This window comes from Ctenopharyngodon idella, chromosome 15 (assembly GCF_019924925.1).
Source record: "Ctenopharyngodon idella isolate HZGC_01 chromosome 15, HZGC01, whole genome shotgun sequence".
NCBI classification, from domain to species: Eukaryota; Metazoa; Chordata; class Actinopteri; order Cypriniformes; family Xenocyprididae; genus Ctenopharyngodon; species Ctenopharyngodon idella.
The window spans coordinates 17,438,793-17,458,099 of record NC_067234.1 but is presented as its reverse complement, the minus strand read 5'-3'; the positions used below and the strand labels follow the sequence as shown (position 1 = coordinate 17,458,099).

General features: G+C 37.5%; 1 protein-coding gene across 19 annotated transcripts in view; it reads right to left on the bottom strand.

Annotated features, from left to right (window-relative positions):
* The window catches only part of msi2b (musashi RNA-binding protein 2b), a 337,078-nt gene that overhangs the window by 100,239 nt on the left and 217,532 nt on the right, over positions 1 to 19,307 (bottom strand). For all 19 annotated transcript variants that reach the window (XM_051861127.1, XM_051861130.1, XM_051861128.1 and 16 more), the window contains exon 8: positions 11,447 to 11,529. In XM_051861127.1, coding sequence (XP_051717087.1) covers positions 11,447 to 11,529 — 83 coding nt within the window. The remainder of the gene's footprint in view (positions 1 to 11,446; positions 11,530 to 19,307) is intronic.

Below are 19,307 nucleotides of genomic sequence, written 5' to 3'. Positions count from 1 at the left end.
AGGTCAGTTAAGTATTGGTGCATTCCATGAAATAGCATATATATTATAAATTATGACTTAAAAGTTTGGTTTAGTAAGATTTTAAGTTTTTGAAAGAAGTCTTTTATGCTCACCAAGGCTGTGTTTATTTGATCAAAAATACAGTAAAAAGTAGTAATATTGTGAAATGATGATTTTTTTTAAAAAATTATTTAATATATTTTAAAATGTCATTTATTCCTGTGATGGCAAAGCTGAATTTTCAGCATCATTACTCCAGTCTTCAGTGTCACATGATCCTTCAGAAATCATTCTAATATGATGATTTGCTGCTCAACAAACATTTCTTATTATTATCAATGTTGAAAACAGTTACTTAATATTTTTTGTGGAAACTCATACTTTTTTAGGGTTATTTGAAGAATATAAATTCTCTGATTATATAAATGTCTTTACTGTCACCTTTGATCAATTTAATGCATCATCTTTTTCACATAAAACTGACCTCAAAACTTCTTGTATGTAGTGAATATATGTCTAATGGCATTCATTTCAATCAATCAATATATAATTTATTCTATTAATAACTCCACAGCCAGGGCATTTTTTAAATTAAAATGTTCATTAAATTTTTTTTGAAAATTTGGAAATATGGACTGTGATAGGCCAAAAACACATTAATGAGAAGGAAAAAAATAAATTAAATAAATCTTCTGGATTTTTGATGTCTACAAAAATGCCTATAACAAAACATAGTAAAAGGTATTGTCAGTTAGGGGCCATTTTTCTTTACAAAATGACAATCGCCAACTACTGGCCTGATATAAATAATACAGCGTTTAGTCGTTTTCATGGTCCATGTGAAGTGGGAACATTTTGACAATGTTGTTGTCGGTATGCGAAAAACACAAAGGAAAAACTTTTTGATTTTTAGTACACTGTTGTCATGTAAACGTACCCTTAATCATTAATAGCCCTCTGGTGTTGTTTGGTCATTTTAGACCAAAAAAATAAAAAAATAAAAAAATGTTTTGAAATTTTAAAAATCACTTCTTGGTATAAAACTCTTACTTTTTGGCAGTCGCTGTGTGACCACAAAAAAAAAAAAAAAAAAAAGTGGACTTGATTTGTAAAAGCTAAATGGTCATAAAATAAAATAGTGACACTTGTTTTGTTCACAGTCAAAAATGACCTCCACAGCAAAAATATGAAAATATAAAGAATTTTGTGTGTGTAAAATCTACAAATCATCCACAATGCAGAAAAAAAGTGCACAGCATTGAAGGGGTGACACTCTAAAATATCAAAAGTGAAAAACAGACATACCCACAGACACAAACAACACACTATTATTCACACCTCCCCATCTCTCTGCTTTCTTATTCTCAGAAATATTCTTCTTATATTTTAGACATATGCGCACACACACATTCACACTCTTTTTCCTTTGGTTTTGTCCGCCCTTCTATTAAGTCGCGAATGTGCTGAATCTCCTCCTTTCTTTGTTGTGACATTTCCAGATCTCGGAGAGCTCTCCGGAAACAGCCTGCTCCATTACAACCGGCTGAATTACTGTAATCTTTTCAAATATCACAATCCCCTTCCATTAGCCCAACCTACTCTTAAGATACTGTGACAGGAGTGTGTAAATACATCTACAGTCACTACACACAAAGCGACAATAAACATCTATTAGATTAAAAGGGCTAAACAGTTCTGGGTGATTAGAGAGGGGGACAAATAAACAGACATACTTTGAAATGTGCTTAGCTGCTATTTACAAAAAAAAAAAAAAAAAAAGGGTTTTCACATCTGCATTGGTTATTTTACTTAATTTCTTTACTGCTAAACTCATTTACAAACACATTGAGGTACAAACAAAAATTCCAAAAATAAAAAAAGGTCAAAGTATCTTCTGTTGTGTTCTACAGAAGAAAGTAATATGATACAAGGGTGAGTAAATGGCAGAATTATTAGTATTATTTATTTGTTTTTTTATTTTTTTGTGGACTAAAGGTCAGTTCACACCAAGGATGATAACTAGAACGATAATAATTAAGATGTAGATCCAAAAATCATTTGAAGTATAAAAGAATAGCAGAGTCCACACCATAACTAGAGGAAAGATACACCGATCAGGCATAACATTATGACCACCTTCCTAATATTGTGTTGGTCCCACTTTTGCTACCAAAACAGGCATGGACTCCTCTAGACCCCTGAAGGTGTGCTGTGGTATCTGCACCAAGATGTTAGCAGCAGATCCTTTAAGTCCTGTAAGTTGCGAGGTGGAGCCTCCATGGATCGGACTTGTTTGTTCAGCACATCCCACAGATGCTCGACTGGATTGAGATCTGGGGAATTTGGAGGCCAAGTCAACACCTCAAACTCATTGTTGTGCTCCTCAAACCATTCCTGAACCATGTCAGGAGCATTATCCTGCTGAAAGAGGCCACAGCCACCAGGGAATACCGTTTCCATGAAAGGGTGTACAATGCTTAGGTAGGTGGTACGTGTCAAAGTAACATCCACATGGATGGCAGGACCCAAGGTTTCCCAGCAGAACATTGCCCAAAGCATCTCACTGCCTCCACCGGCTCGCCTTCTTCCCATAGTGCATCCTGGTGCCATGTGTTCCCCAGGTAAGAGACGCACACGCACCCGGCCATCCACATGATGTAAAAGAAAACGTGATTCATCAGACCAGGCCACCTTCTTCCATTGCTCTGTGGTCCAGTTCTGATGCTCACGTGTCCACTGTTGGCTCTTTCGGCAGTGGACAGGGGTCAGCATGGGCACCCTGACTGGTCTGTGTCTGTGCAGCTCCATACGCAACAAACTGTGATGCACTGTGTATTCTGACACCTTTCTATCAGAACCAGCATTAACTTCTGGAGCAATCTGAGCTACAGGAGCTCGTCTGTTGGATCGAACCACACGGGCCAGCCTTCAATGAGCCTCGGCCGCCCATGACCCTGTCACCGGTTCACCACTGTTCCTTCCTTGGAGCACTTTTGATAGATACTGACCACTGCAGACCGGGAACACCCCACAAGAGCTGCAGTTTTGGAGATGCTCTGACCTAGTCGTCTAGCCATCACAATTTGGTCCTCGTCAAACTCACTTAAATCCTTACGCTTGTCCATTTCTCCTGCTTCTAACACATCAACTTTGAGGACAAAATGTTCACTTGCTGCCTAATATATCCACCCGCTAACAGGTGCTGTGATGAAGAGACGATCAGTGTTATTCTCTTCACCTGTCAGTGCTCATAATGTTATACCTGATCAGTGTATAGTTGAAATTATTCTCAGAATGATTTTTTTCCAAGCTAATGAACGATAAAAATTTTGACAGCCAATCAGAATCCATTCTGCTTTAAAGAGCTTGAGCATTTAAAGCGGCAGACAACATAACTGCAGCGCATGCTTATAATAAACAGTTATGTGTTAGTGTTAGTGTGGACGCTAATATAGGTTAGTTATCGGTCTTGGTGTTAACAGGTCTTTTAATAGTTGTGTTTGAGTCCCTCAGTTGTCCTCAGTGTGAAAAGACGGATCTCAGAATCATTCAGTCACTGCTGGAAAGGGTTCAAATATGCAAAAAATGCTGGAAAACTGAAGCTGGAGGATTTTTCTGAAGAACAGAGCTCAGTTTAACTGCTCAGGACAAACAAGAGACTCATGAACAACCATCACACAACAAACACACAGTCGTGGATCATCCAGGTAACCACACACAGTATTAAGAATCAAGGGTGTGTAAACTTTTGAACAGGGTCATTTTTATAAATTCTGCTATTTTTTTGTCTTGTGGATTATATCTGTTATGTGAAATAGTTTATTAAGGACAGTACTAAATAAAAAAATAACATGCAATTTTCATGATCCTTATTTTGTTAAAATGATTCACATTTTTGCAGATTCTGCAAGGGGTATGTAAACTTTTGAGCTCAACTGTATTTATAAATTACAGATAATATAAATATTATTTACTGACTATTTTCACCTCAGTATTTGCAGCTGTTGGCAAAAATATTCCAGCTAAGCTAAAAATGACTCATGGTTTGAGCCACATACTGTATATATTTTTAAATTCGACATTTCTCAGCAAATCTGAATTGAAATATTTAACCAGACTCAGTTTCGGTGCGCGCCTGCTAAATGAAGCAGGCATGAAAGCACACTAACTCTGCACTGTCACCGCTGTTTGCACCACATCTTGAAGATAGATTCAGAGAGCCGCAAGCCTTCAGGCCAAAAAAAAAAAAAAAAAAAAAAGGGCGGGAAAAATAGGAGTCATTTTCTCCCTTCGTGAACTGACACTTTTTCCCTCTTCTCTCCTCACAGCGGTAGATTATCTTCCAATGATAGCGCAGGCCGGGCCTCAGCGCAGCAAGGCAGACACTAAATTGGCCTGCCGACACACTCGGCACTTATCATACATGCTAATAGCCCGGCTCGCTGTGGGCAGGCGGCAATCCTGGCTGGGTGGCCGGGGCACACTGAGAGAGGAGGGCGGGAACAGTAACAGAAATGAGAGCGACAACCTCCACACTGCCTGCGGGAGGCAAGGGCACCGCCAGGGAGGACATGAGCATAGAATTCACATAATTCTGCTGCAGGCACGCAGTTATGGTGCGGCATTGCTCTTTACGCGTTAAGGGCAAGGAGGGTATTGACTGAGTACTTGATCACTTAATAAAGGGCGGATAAAGAAAAGGATGTGTTCCTGAATATGATGTGACGAGAGATGACTTATGCAGTCCATACTGTTCCAAGGTTGGAGAAGTGATGATTCCCAGAGAGAGAGAGAGAGAGAGAGAGAATCAAAAAAGGAGAGGGAGATACCATGTACAGTCATATGTCCACGAGAACTCCCAGAGAGAGGGTTTACATGGGGTCAGGATACAGTCACTTCTTCTATGGTTTCAAACAGCCTCCAGTCTATAAATAACACTTCCTGGGCTGGTACCTAAAAATAGCCAGCTATTGAATACTCCCTCACTTAGCTATGGGTCACAATAGTCCAACATCCACTTGTCGATTAGTGAGATTGAGTATTTATTTTTACTTTTAGTGTTGTTGTTTTTTTTTTTGCTTTAATTAGCATACTGTACTTTAGCTGTTAGCATTTTGGATTTCATCATATCCCCATCGTAAAATTTTATATATATATATATATATATATATATATATAATATAAATACATTTATAATTATTCCAAACTTTTGACCGGTAATCTATATGATGAAATTAATGAAGAAATTAATGAAAAAACTCCTAAATAATATCAAAATATAAATAATAATATAATATCATTGATAAAAAATGTTTCATATAAAAACTATTTACATAAGAACTTACTATACATATATATATATATATATATATATATATATATATATATATATATATATATATATATATATATATATATGTATGTGTGTGTGTGTGTGTGTGTGTGTGTGTGTATATATATATATATATATATATATATATATATATATATATATATATATATATATATAGTAAGTTCTTATGTAAATTATATATATATATATATATATATATATATATATATATATATATATATATATATATAAATATATTTAAATATAAATATAATATATATAATTATTCCAAACTTCTGACTGGTAAAATATACGATGGAATTATAAAAAAAAAAAAAAAAAAAAAAACAAAAAAAATTAAAATATAAATAATAATATATCACAATATATCTATATAATTAGAACAAAAAAAAAAAAAAAAAAAAAAAAATAAAAAATATATATATATATATATATATATATATATATATATATATATATATATATATATATATATATAAAATGCATAAATATACATAATATGTATATATATATATATATATATATTTCAAACTTTTGACCGGTAATATATATGATGAAATTATATATATATATATATATATATATATATATATATATATATGTAAACTAAATAGAAAAATATACATAATAATATAATATTATTGATAAAAATATTGTTTTTTTATTTTTATGTTTAAAAATATTTATATAATAAGAACTCACTAATTATATAGATAGATAGATAGAAATCATATTAGTTCATTTTAATCATAGTATAACATTTTTTCATGGCAAAAAACTAAATTATAAAAAAAAAAAAGATTTCTATCTATAAAAATATGTATATAATATAAATTCATATAAGTTATTTTTTTCACAATATAACATTTCTGCGATGTTTGAAGTTGAAAAGGTGCTGCATAACAAGAATGACCCGTAAAACCCTGCAGTAGAAACTATGTTCATGAAACTACGCTCTACAGCAGTCCAGGTGATTTCAACCACTTATCCAGCCCAGTCGGCTCACGTTCACACAGTATTCCTCATGACAGACAGCCCTGGAGGAGATAAAAGTCCCTGGAATGCCTGATAAATTGCAGAATGTTTGGAATGGAACTTCAGAAAAAAGCTCCACACAGACCTAACAGGATATTATGACTCTGAATGTGCTGTTCGAAAGGGATGGAAAATAGTCAAAACAACCATTAGGCTCAGTCTATTAATAGTGATTCCCTTCCCTATCTGTGCAATCTGGAACGTGCTGTGCTATCGTTTAATTATTTTCACTAATAAAATAACCAAGACATAATGTGTGTTTGGCTCCCTAAATGATTTACCTCTAAAGTGGACTAACATTTCAAATGAAGCTCTACAGAGAGAGTTCATTTCAAGGTAATCTCCATCCATCTCAACCCCTTCGTGTGGGATCTAACCTGCCTGCTGGATGCTGCGTTCCTGTCTCCAAGCCCGTGGATCAAGGAAATGTCTTCTGAATGTTTAATGCCTGGCTATATTTCTAGGCCAGATATCAAATGAGCTGATCAGGAAGCCTGGAGTCTGTAGAGACCTTCACCGGTCCAGCTTTCCAGATCCTGGAACCATTTAGGGTCATTTATGGATATCCAGGGCCCTGGCAGCTCGAGAGTGGCCTTACTGGGTCAACAGAGCCTCTCTATAAACAGCTACTGAGCCTGGCTCGTTCTCTGCTCCACAGCCTAGGGTCGAGGGTCACAGATGGTGTCTCTGAAGATGGCGGCTCACCAAACAGGCAGTCAACGTACAAAGCTGGCATTTCCACAAGCAGAGGGAGATCATTACGGCCGCTGTACAAAATATTCATGATAATAACAATATTACCATGGTCGAATTAGCAAGTCAAATATGCACACAGGCCTGCTAGCAGACGAGGCTTCAGAGACCACTTTGATCTTGTTGGCAAAAGCAACTTGATGATGGCAATTGAAATCAGTAAGAAGAGCAAAAGGAAGACCCAGGACGCCTTGACCTTTTTCTTGTTTTTTTAAGCCTTTTCGTTCTCTGCGTATCATCTGAGAAATGATCTGAACTGAGAGACCATGACAAAGCTGTCATTTTAAGTAAATGTTTTCCCTTCGCCACATTTATCTTTTTCTTAAACCTTCGTGACTGATATTAGCTATGCAAGTAATTCTCCAATGGCCCAATTTAAGCCAGCCAGTCGATCAACAGCGAGGTTCCTGCTATGAGACGCTGGGGGAAACGAGTTAAAAAAAGAAAAGAAATTCAGGCTTTCTCTAGACGCTCGTTGAATAATGAGAACATTTGATGCAATATCATATAAAAATCAATGGAGAGACAGGGGGGAGGCTGTGTTGTCATGTTTAGAATGGAATACTGGGATATATTATGTCATTAGCAGGGTTTGGGAAGCTACTTTGAAACTGTAATTAAAACTACTACTGTTTAAAGTAGTTAAACTAAGTTTAAACAAGCTATTTTGCGATACAATCTCATATAGGCTCACACCAATAAAATTGAGCATCAACTTTGCGGAATCCAGTACAATTCCACGTTATACAATTAACTGTATAATGTCACAGAATGTGTCAAATTTTTGATGAATAAATGAAAAGTAGGTCAGTACACTTAAATCAAATCACGATATAGACTAGTGTCTGTGAATATTAAACCGCAAGAAGAAAAATCCTGCATGTTCTGCATGTCTCTGTGTGAATGAATGGCGCTGACGTGCGGTTTCATTTTCGACATACTGAGGCACGCGTGACACTCGCGGTGTTTTCAGCTTCTGACGCCTCGTTATATGAGGACATGAATGTATGAACTTCAGCTCCAGAGCCGCTTTGAGAGTCACTTTGTGAGCATTTTACCAAAAAACTATCGTCATATCATAAACACACAGAAACTCAAAGGTCTTCACTGCAACCCGTTAAAATAAAAGTTAGGTTTAACTTTGCAGATTATGACAGAAATATATTACTGTTGTACAGTAGAATTTAGCTGTTAATTTCGTTAACAAAAACTATGACGAAAAATGTTCATTGACAACCCTTTTTTCCACGACTAAGACGAGACGATGAGAGACGACACCAATGTCATTTAACGATAACGTGACTAAAACAACACATGCAATATTGTTGAGGAAAAAAGACGAGACTGAAATGTGGCTAAAAGACTAAAAACTTTTCCAAAATCACTCTTTTGAAATCACTTTTTGCTTTTGTCAAATAAAGGAGACAAAACATTACAGACTGTTTTTACGAGTGTCCATACTTATGGTTGCCAGATTTCCAGAATTTATCAGAGCTTTTCTGTTAAAAGAACAAGTTTTACTTAATCTTTGAAATCTGGCAACCACACACACGCTCTCTCTACACTGAGGAAGAAGTGCGGATGGCCTGAAAACACAGACAAGTAAGCTGGAGTTCAGCAATCTTCATTTGAGATTTTCTAAAATTAAATCAAAGTGTCATTCAGTCGGTCTATATTTCGCTGCTCGTTTTCTGACTAAATCTGCAACCAAGTGTAGGCTGATATCCAGCAGTGGCTCTCAAACTGACGTACACAAACAAAAATGATGAGTTAAAATAACATAAAAACCGAACATGTATTTCTAGCAGGTTTAATTCCGTAAATACTCGACATTCAGTCAAATTTCCTCATCTTTCGCGGTCAAAACTGACTGCATCCACGGCAGCAAATCGCGCTACATTACTATACAGTATACCTTTGTGAAAGTGGGGATTTAGCATTTACTAGCATGGATAACAAATATAGACACTAAATATAGAGACTGCATAGAGATTTACGATTAAAACTCTCTTAGATACAAAATCATTCCCTTTGGCGAGTTATTGTTTTTAATGTTAATCATATTATACGAGCAAGAATGCAATGTTTCCCGAATATCCACACAATTTCAAATGTGACATTGATTTTATACAGTATTTTATTTTTTATACAGTAGTTTTATACAGTATTGTCAGTATTTTTGCTCTATTTTGCAACGAAAGCCACAGCAGAACTGCCGCACACAAGCTGTGTTTCGTGAACGAATCTGCGGCTTTGAATGAATCGGCAATGATTCAATGATTCACTCAAAAAAAACAGTGACTTACCGCCACCTACTGGCGGTTTTAATGTAATATTTAAAAGTATCACTTCGTTTTTATCATCATTGTGTTTATGGAATTTTTTAAGCATTATTTATTTTATAAAGATATTTATAAAGGTAAAAAAAATGCACTGGAAAAATCGATTTAAGAGGGCAAATATTGTCCCTTAATGGAAAAGGTGTAACTGCAGTAAGTGGATATGAGAGGGTGCACAGAAGGATGTTAAATCCCTCAGGAGGTACGACACTAAAAAGTTTGAGAACCACAGAAAAGGATATGTAGAATTGCACAAGTGCTACTGCTAAGAGTGCAATGTCAATACAACCTTGATTCAAATTTTTCATAAGCTTAAATGAATTGGTCTAAAGAGAAAAATTATGACTATTTTGTCTAAAGATAAAACAGCTATCAAAATTAAGGTTGGTAACTGTAGCTTGACTAAAAATGCAATGAATTTTCGTCAACTAAATCTAGACTAAAATATGAAAGACAAAAATGACTAAAATGTGACTAATATTAAAGAATAATCACAATTTTTCTTCCATGTTTTAATTTTAACAGCAAAGCTCTGTTGTACAGCACTTTGACAAAAAAGTTTGTTTAATGACATATGAATAAAAGATAAATTAAAATATTTTTAATGTTATCTTGTTTTGTTTTTATGTTGTTTTTATGAATTCAATTAATCAGACAAGCTTTTTGATTATTAAAATTTAATTAAACCAATAAAATGGAATACAGAAAACTGTAAATTCTGTAAAAATAAAATGGAATTTGAGAAGAAAATAAAACGTATTTCATAGAGTCCTAAAAATAAATTGTTGTTAAATTGTGTACATTTCATGATTTTAATTAATTAGACATGCTTTATGATTACTAAAATTTAGTTCAACCATAAAAATGTCCAAAAAAAATTTAAACGGAAAAAAAAACAGAATCCAGAAAAATTAAAACTAAATTTGGAAAAAAATAAAATGGAATTTAGGAAAAAATATATAGGGCTCTACAACATGTACCATAAACACCCTATTTAAGAATCAGCTTTCGAATCAGAATCAGATTGAAGAATCGATCCTGAAAAAAATGAAATATCAAAAAGACTTAATAACATAAAACGCAGGGGCTTCTGTGTAGGAACCTGAATCAGTGAATCGGTTAATTTTTTATGAATCATCCAAATGAAAAAACAACTGTCATGCTAATGAACCAATGTAGTTAAATTTACCTAGTTAACCCCCCAACACTGGCCATCAATGCCACAAATCAGTCCTCAGTTGGATCTCATGGAAAACTCCAGGAGGCTCATGGCTCTCAGTGATTTGTAAGTATAAGTAATTGAACTTTACTGACAGCGCTGACCTTCATTAAAAATCCTGCTAACTGGCTGTCATGTAGAATGACACCAGGGTTGTCCTCATTTGGTGACTCGTTGCGAACACCGCAAGCTGCATCTGTGGCTCGCCTGCAGAAGCCTCAAGGTCAGGAACCGTGTCCCTCTGCTGTCTTTCATTCTCAAAAGCTTGGCAAGACATGGGGAAATCTAATACGAACCGTAGCAGCAAACATAAAATCATGGGACAGGGCATCAGGTGCCAACATGCAGGAAGCACCCAGGCTTTGATTTTTAAATCTTCTTTCAATCTTTTGCACCACACACTTTTAACAAGCTCCCAGAATGACTGCCAGATCCTTTCCCAGTCTTCCCTGGCTGAGGGAATTGCGACGGGGGAAAAGAGACAGGCCTTTACTCCCAGCCTGGCAGACAGGGATCCAAGACACAATTTCATGGTTTGTGGCCGGTGCACACCAGTGACTCTTCATCCCCTTGAAAGCAGGCCGGTCGGGGATAGGGATGACACCTCCCGCCCGTACGCGCACGCACCCAGCAGCCCTGTCACCCTCACTGTACGCTGCCCATTATAGGCACCCATTCTGCTTCCAGGATCAAATATTAATCCCGGCCCCCGAATTGAAAAATTGCAAAGAGGTGAAACCAACTCACCATTTTATTATTGATTTCGTGAAAATGAATCTCGCAGACCTTTTCCACCACATCCTCGTTCTCGAAAGTTACAAAGCCGAATCCTGTGAAAGAGGAGAGAGGATGGGAGAGAAAACAGGGAAAGAAAGGAAAGAGGGGAGAAAAAAAAAACAGCTCATGATTGAAGTGAACCAACACAGAAGCAGTTAAATGAACAGGAAAAAAGCAACAAATATCTGTTGATTGCTATTATCGTATGGAGCAGACATAAACGAGCCATTGAATCGTGCAGCAATCTTCGTTTTATCTGGTCCTAATGCCATGCAAATTATGTATCTAGTACAGAGCAGGAACTCTTTTGCTGTTAAAATGATGAAGTCCTGGGCACTATTAAAATAGCTTTGAGTCTGCTCCTCAGAGATGGAGGAAGCTCAAAGCTGTTTTAATGGGATTTGTAGAGCCAGCCGGCATCTGAATTCCATTACCAAATATTTGATGTTTCTTTGCGAGTTTTTCAATACGTGACACACTATTTTTCCTCATTCCTAAGTGCTTCTACTGAGGATCCATTTTCACCTCAGAGCACAACAGAGCCACACCATCCATAAGGAACGAGGAACATCCTGTGATTAACAATAAAAACATATATGGCTAAAACCCATTGAGATTGAGTCTCAAACTAGACCTGGATGTTTTGCCACACTCAATCACAAATATACACTCAACCAGGGGGCAAGAAACAATCTGAAACATGGGCGGACGCATTATAAGCACTACTCAGCTTTAGTCATGAATGTTAATCAGCTGACATAACGTACACCCAGTAAACACTCACCATTTCCAAGAAAAAATTTAACTTAATCAAATGTCATATAATGTGATCGTTAAGTTAAAAGCTTGAATACATTATCCTGATTAGAATCTTTTTTTACACCGTTTTGTATATATTTTTAATAATGATACTAATAATAAAAAGAATCAGTTTTCAAAGTTTTGTTAATATATTTTAAAAATGACAAAACAACAAATATAACAAATTTAGTGCTGTCAAAATTAGCGCTTTAACACACGTGGTTATTTTTTTCAGTTTAATGAAGGCAGCATCTGTTTTTTCCATCATAATTTGGCTAGATTTACATTATATGATCACGCTCTTATTTACGCCAATGCTTTTAAACCATACAAGTGCCACAAGACAAACAAGAACGTGCCGTCTGTGAATGTCGTGTCTCAGTGACACACATGAAACGCGCCAGTATGGAGTTCTCTTTCGCACTTGAACAAACAATAACACACAGAATTATGCCAAAATGCCCGTTTTGTCGAGTATCCTCATAAGAGCCGTCTTAATTGAGTTAAATAACATCTTAAATGTATTTAAAGAGTTGTGAGAAAATGAGATGTGTGTCAGCGACAGCTCTTAAAGTGACAGCAGCCTAATAAACCTGCTGCTGTGATATCTGTCATTACAGTTAATCAAAGAACAAAAGGTAACAAATTGTAGCTTTAATAAGAATTAATCTATATTTCATTTATAATTTATGCAGTGAAGACTGTAAAGTGTTTGATAACTTTATTCAATTTCTGTGGCCACAGGTAAATATGACTTTTGTTATAATGGGTTTATGTGAAGATTGTTTTAAGTTCACTTAAATTAAAACCTAATAAATGTTGAAATTTATAGTCAGTTATACTGTAATGTTGAATGTCTATAATGTTTTTTTTTGTTTTTTTTAATAGAGACTTCAGTACCAGTATTAGTATCAGTGATACTGGACTTAATTTATGAAAAGATGTCATTAAACAAATATTTAAAATAAACTGTCTTTAAGTTGTTTCTACATTCATTTGGAGCGTATTACAATTATTACAATATAAAAAGATTAAAATCTCCAATGTTTTTAATGTGTGATTAATTAGTTAATTTTTTTTAATCGATTGGCAGCACTAATCAGATTAATATTTAATACAAAAATTAAGAAATGCTCAAGATGTGCTTTCAAGTCATTTTATGCATGAATTGAATTTTTTTTTTTATGTATTTTTGAATACCTAAAGTACTAATTTTTTTTTTTTTTTGTTAGGATAAAAAAAAAAAAAATTATATATAAAAAATATAGTAAATGTCATAACTACGACAAACATTTTGAAGTTATGCCTCTTCACACAAACACACTCTCACACTTGTGTGCTGCGCTCTACAAGCCTTCAAGTAACAGCAACAAGAGCAAAGATAGAGCGCTTGCCCTGCTGCTTTTAGACAAGGCTTTTGGCTTTTAAGAAAGTGAGAGATAAGTCCTGGGGTCAACAGGTCAAAGGGGTTGACAGCAAACCCAAAACAGGAAGCTGTGGAGCACCGACCGTGATAAGAGCAGATGAAGAGGCGGGAGGGATGATAAGAGGGCATGGGATAAACAAGCCGGTGCCCTCTGGTCCAGCGCCGCGTGACCTCTCAGTTATTATATGTACAATTTGTTTTGTTTGGGGAAGAAAACACCAGCTGAATTATCTGCTCCCTGACTCCATGACAGTAGAATCCACTCTTCGCCCTGCTGGGGTAAGCACAGAGGTGGATGGCGTGCTGTTAAAAATCGACAGAACGCCGTAGCTGTGCTGACTGATGGAGTATTAGCTACGCTACAACCGCATGAGGGCTTTGTATTGGGGCATGAGGTAATTAAGGGCAATTATTGTATGTACAGGCTGTAGGGGTGATCGACGGTCACTGCCGCATTGTCATCTTCTCCAGAATTGGATGACGGCCAGTACCCCCTCATCGACCCTTCAGCCCGGGCTTAGGCGGCCTCGAGGGTTGACATCATTGACAGGAAGTGAGTTATAGAAGCAGCCGCCCCATGGGAGGATGCTGGAACAAGATTCACAGCCAATTACCCAGTGACCTCTTCTCTCGCAATGGCTTCCTGTACAAGCCTATTAGAGCTTCCTGTGACTGATCAGACCTGATGATTCGCTGCAGGCTGGACCAGGTCCTCCCACTGCTCCACTCCCCTGTCTACTTTGCTCCACCTTTCCTAGCACAGATCTGGGGGTGAATAAATGTAGGTGGTTATAGTGTAAAAACTTCCCTTTTTTCTTTACTTAATTTGATAGATTAGCTAGTCTGTCTGGAGCCATTTTAATGTCATTAAATACTGCCAAGCAGGGCCACAGCGTCAGCCAATCAAAGAAGATGTCACTGTTTGTGCGGCACTTGTACACCTCTACAATTCAAATTCAATTTCTATATTTCAAATGAATTTGAAATGAGCTAACAAACACGCTACAGAATTGCAATAGATAGATAAATAGATAGAATGGTAGATGATAGACAGATAGACAGATAGATAGATAGATTTCAATTCAAGTCAAATCAAGTGAAACTCATGAATCAAAAAGGAGCCTATTCATGAATCCTGAATTCTGCATAAACCTGATCAAACCTCATGCAAACAATGAGTCTGAAACATTTAAGAGGTGACATTTGCAGTGCTTTCTTTCATGGCCAGACGCTGCATGCAAAGCACAGACTAACTCTTTAAAGAGCGCCCATGCACATGGAAGAAACATCCCTGGTGATTTCAGCCCAGAGACATTTACATGTGTCTGCAGGCCCCAGGCTGATGGGGCTGCCTTTGAAATCATGAGAGGCAGTTAGTTTTCCATCTCGGGCCTCTGCGCCCTTATCAGCCGCACAGCGACCAGTTCTGACAACCAACAAATCAGCTGTCAGGAGCAATTTCTCAGCAGCCGGGAGGGAGCTGGCACGCATTGGGTGGTTCGGGGAGCCCGTCGGCTGCGGAGGGGAGGGGGCGGGGGTTACAGTACCTGCACCCCAGCAGGAAGCATCTGAAACTGACATTTCCTTGCCAATTGACAAATCTACTATCAATCCCAAAATTCTCACTGCCCAAAAAGTGTACAAATGCATTGAGGTGAGACTAGGGATAGATTTAAAGAAACGTACATTTATTTCTACTGGACTCAACAAAATTCTTATGGAACTGAGCGAAACAGTTTCGTATTTCTTAATTATTTTAATTGAAATTAAATGGGGTTCATTGGAATTGGAATATATTAAAATGACCATTTTATGTTTAGAATTATATCACATTTTAATTAATAGATAAATGATTAAATGATATGTTTTCTATAGGGTTATAATCCACCTCACTTACACTTTCAAATCACCCCGGTAAGATCTGTACTTACTCTGTACTTGACATCAACTTTCACAAATTAGTGAAGTTGCAGAGATAAATTAAAGGGTTAGTTCACCCAAAAATGAAAATAATGTCATTAATTCCTCACCCTCATGTCGTTCCACACCCGTAAGACCTTCGTTCATCTTCAGAACACAAATTAAGATATTTTTGATGAAATCCGATGGCTCAGTGAGGTCTGCATAGCCAGCAATGACATTTCCTCTCTCAAGATCCATTAATGTACTAAAAACATATTTAAATCAGTTCATGTGAGTACAGTGGTTCAATATTAATATTATAAAGCCACGAAAATATTTTTCGTGCGCCAAAAAAACAAAATAACGACTTATATAGTGATGGCTGATTTCAAAATCTTTTGAGTCGAATCATGATTCGGATTGTGTCAAACTGCTGAAATCACGTGACTTTGGCGCTCCGAACCGCTGATTCGACACAAAAGATTCATAACGCTCCGAAGCTTCATGAAGCAGTGTTTTGAAATCGGCCATCACTATATAAGTCGTTATTTTGTTTTTTTGGCGCACCAAAAATATTCTCGTGGCTTTATAATATTAATGTTGAACCACTGTACTCACATGAACTGATTTAAATATGTTTTTAGTACATTAATGGATCTTGAGAGAGGAAATGTCATTGCTGGCTATGCAGACCTCACTGAGCCATCGGATTTCATCAAAAATATCTTAATTTGTGTTCTGAAGATGAACGAAGGTCTTACAGGTGTGGAACGACATGAGGGTGAGGAATTAATGACATTATTTTCATTTTTGGGTGAACTAACCCTTTAAGGACTTTTCAGATCAGCAAAGAAACAAAACTGCCAAACACAATCTCTAACTGCATCAAGTGTAGCAGGATAGATCAGGTAACGATCCCTCAGGCTGTCTTTGTCAGAGTTCAGGGCGCTATCGGCAGGGTGAGCTCTCGACCAGGCATTGGAAATGGCAGCAAATCAAAAACCTTCAGCGCTCCTAATGACAAGACCAGCGCCGCTAACAGGATCTCTTAATGAAGGAGTGCCAATATCAGGGGCCCTTCTCCACATCCCCTGCAAAGTCAAGCGAAGGAGAGGACAGGAACAATGCAAAACAACAGCTGCCTCGGCGCTGGCAGAGGAGACGTCGCATTTTTCCGCCTCAAACACCTCGAGGCATTATCTCGCTCAGTTAGTGACTTAACCACTCTGAACAGGCCATTTCCTTACATTGGAAACCACTTCTGCCTTACAGCCCACCTACACCAACGCAGCGCTCCTACAACACGACACGCACATCTGTTTTGAAGCGGTACGCTTGAAGGAAAAAAAAAAAGCATTTATTTTTTTCGCTTAACTTGTCTTGAGATCCCTCAATGACAACACATGGATTTCCAATCTCGGGGAGGATAATAAGTGTTAGTGGCTATTACGGAGGCGTCTGGCTGCCATCTCACACTTATTAGCTAGAGCGAAGCAGGCTGGGTCTCAACAGACACCCAGACATTCACAGCCTCTTACAAAACAAAGAGCCACTGCCACGCTGAATGCCAGTCCCCCTCGGAGCCCAGCACAAATAAAATTAAAATGCTAAATCAATGAGCCTTCCTCTGACCTTTGCTTAAAAAGCCGAGGGTGCCTGGAGCAGTTCGATGTATTTAAAGGGAAGAGGTACACAACCGAATCAGATATTATTACGGCCACCTCGTATCCTTTCCAGAGACCAGAGATGGTAAATAGATTGCGTGTTGCATATTAAACGGTGGGGGGAAATGGCATGCCTACGGAATTTCTCATGAATGCACGGACACACTCGCATGCGCGCGCGCGCAAAATGGCGCGGATGGAGTATCACATGAATCTGTGATTCATACGATGGTATGCGAGATCAGATGCTGAATAATATATGGCCACAAGATGAGTTTAGGATGGGCAATGCTAAAACAAGGACATCACTTGACAAAAAGTTCTGTGCGCTACAAAAGTTTGGAATCGCAAAACCTTCATTTGCACAGTATTGAACTGTGGCATATGGATGCAAATTCTATTCCGGCTCTATTCGATTCTGTATAATTTCCAGATTTTGTTCCCCTTTCTTCTACATCTCTGATGTCTCTGATTTCTTGTCATTTCTCTCTATACTCAGGGTTCCAAAGCATTTCTACCAGTTAAATTTCCATGATTTTCAGTGATTGGCGTTTTCGCTCTTTGTGACTGAAACCTCCAGATGAAAAAGAGAAACATTTATGTTCACTACAGAAATTTCCATGAATTTAAGGTTTTATAAATGTCAATAACTTTACAAGATGACATTTCAATGTCTTTCATGATCGTGAGAACTCTGTATCGGTTTAGTTTTGTAACCTGTTTAGTCTTAAGCCCTGATATTAAGATGCGTTTTGGTCGATCGGATGACAACGCTAAACACGTGTAAACGGGGTCTAAAACGCTTTGAGCTTGTCCATTTGCGACCACTTCCCGAGGTAGTCGAAAATGCATTCGACTGGATTGCTTTCGTAGTGTTGATGCTCATGTGGTCGAATGTGCTCAAACAGCCCTCTACTCTCCGCCTACTGACCTAATGCGTAAACATTATGGGAAGCATATTAGCCAGACGGGATTTAAACTTTGTTGGCTGAAGACCCAAGTTCTCACCATTCCCGATTTCTAACACACACTCACAGTGTTCGACCGGTCTTGCAGCAGTCAGAGCAGAAACGAAAGCTGCTCTCCGTGTGTTTTTCCATTGTCTCCGGTCACAGCTTATTTTGTCCATTAGATCAAAAGATCTGAAAAAACTTGTTGAAAGTGGACAAAAGAAATACCAGGTGGAAACGGATATGTGTTCCTATCGACCAAAACACATCTTAATACCAGATGGAAACATGGCCTTACACACCAGAAATGTGTTTCTTTTAAAACATGTAATACTAGATATCGTTATACAATGTCATATACAATGCTGACAATGCTACAAAAAAAAAAAAAAAAAATATATATATATATATATATATATATATATATATATATATGGCCCAAATTAAATCCGTTTCAGCTGCATTTAGTTCCTTCGCAAGAGAGGAAACTTATGACACAGCTGCATAGCATGCTTTCTGCACCTAACCCTGTAATAAATGCTAAGCTGCTTTTTAAACACCGTTTGCTTATTCTGAGGCATGAAGACCAGGCTAGTGACATCAGCACCTCTGTCTGTTACGGTCGGGTGGCTGTCACAGTGGGGAAGTGACAGGGAAACAATTGACTATAAGCTAGCGTACGTCTGTGCGCGAGTCGGCAAGCATATGTCTCTTTGTTCATGTGTGTGGGAGAAAGTGCACGGAAAAGCTTTTTTTTTTTTGGGGGTGCTTTTCCCAGCATGCTCGTGCTATCAAACACTTTCCCCTGGAAGACAAAAAGGAAAAACAATTGTGATGCGCCCAGACAACAAGTTACAGCAATAAAATCAAAGCCAGTGTCAATTAATTTCTCCTCATTCTGATAAATGGGGCCCGTTTCTCATCTATTAATAATGAGAGCAGAAAGCACGACAAGAACATCTGTCAATGAGTTTCATCTTTTCTCCGGGCAGACGGTTGGCTGTCCCCGGCGCTCACATGTGCTGGGAGGAGCTCGATTCTTCGGCCTGAAGACACCCATGGGGAGTGGAGGGAATGATCCTTAGGAG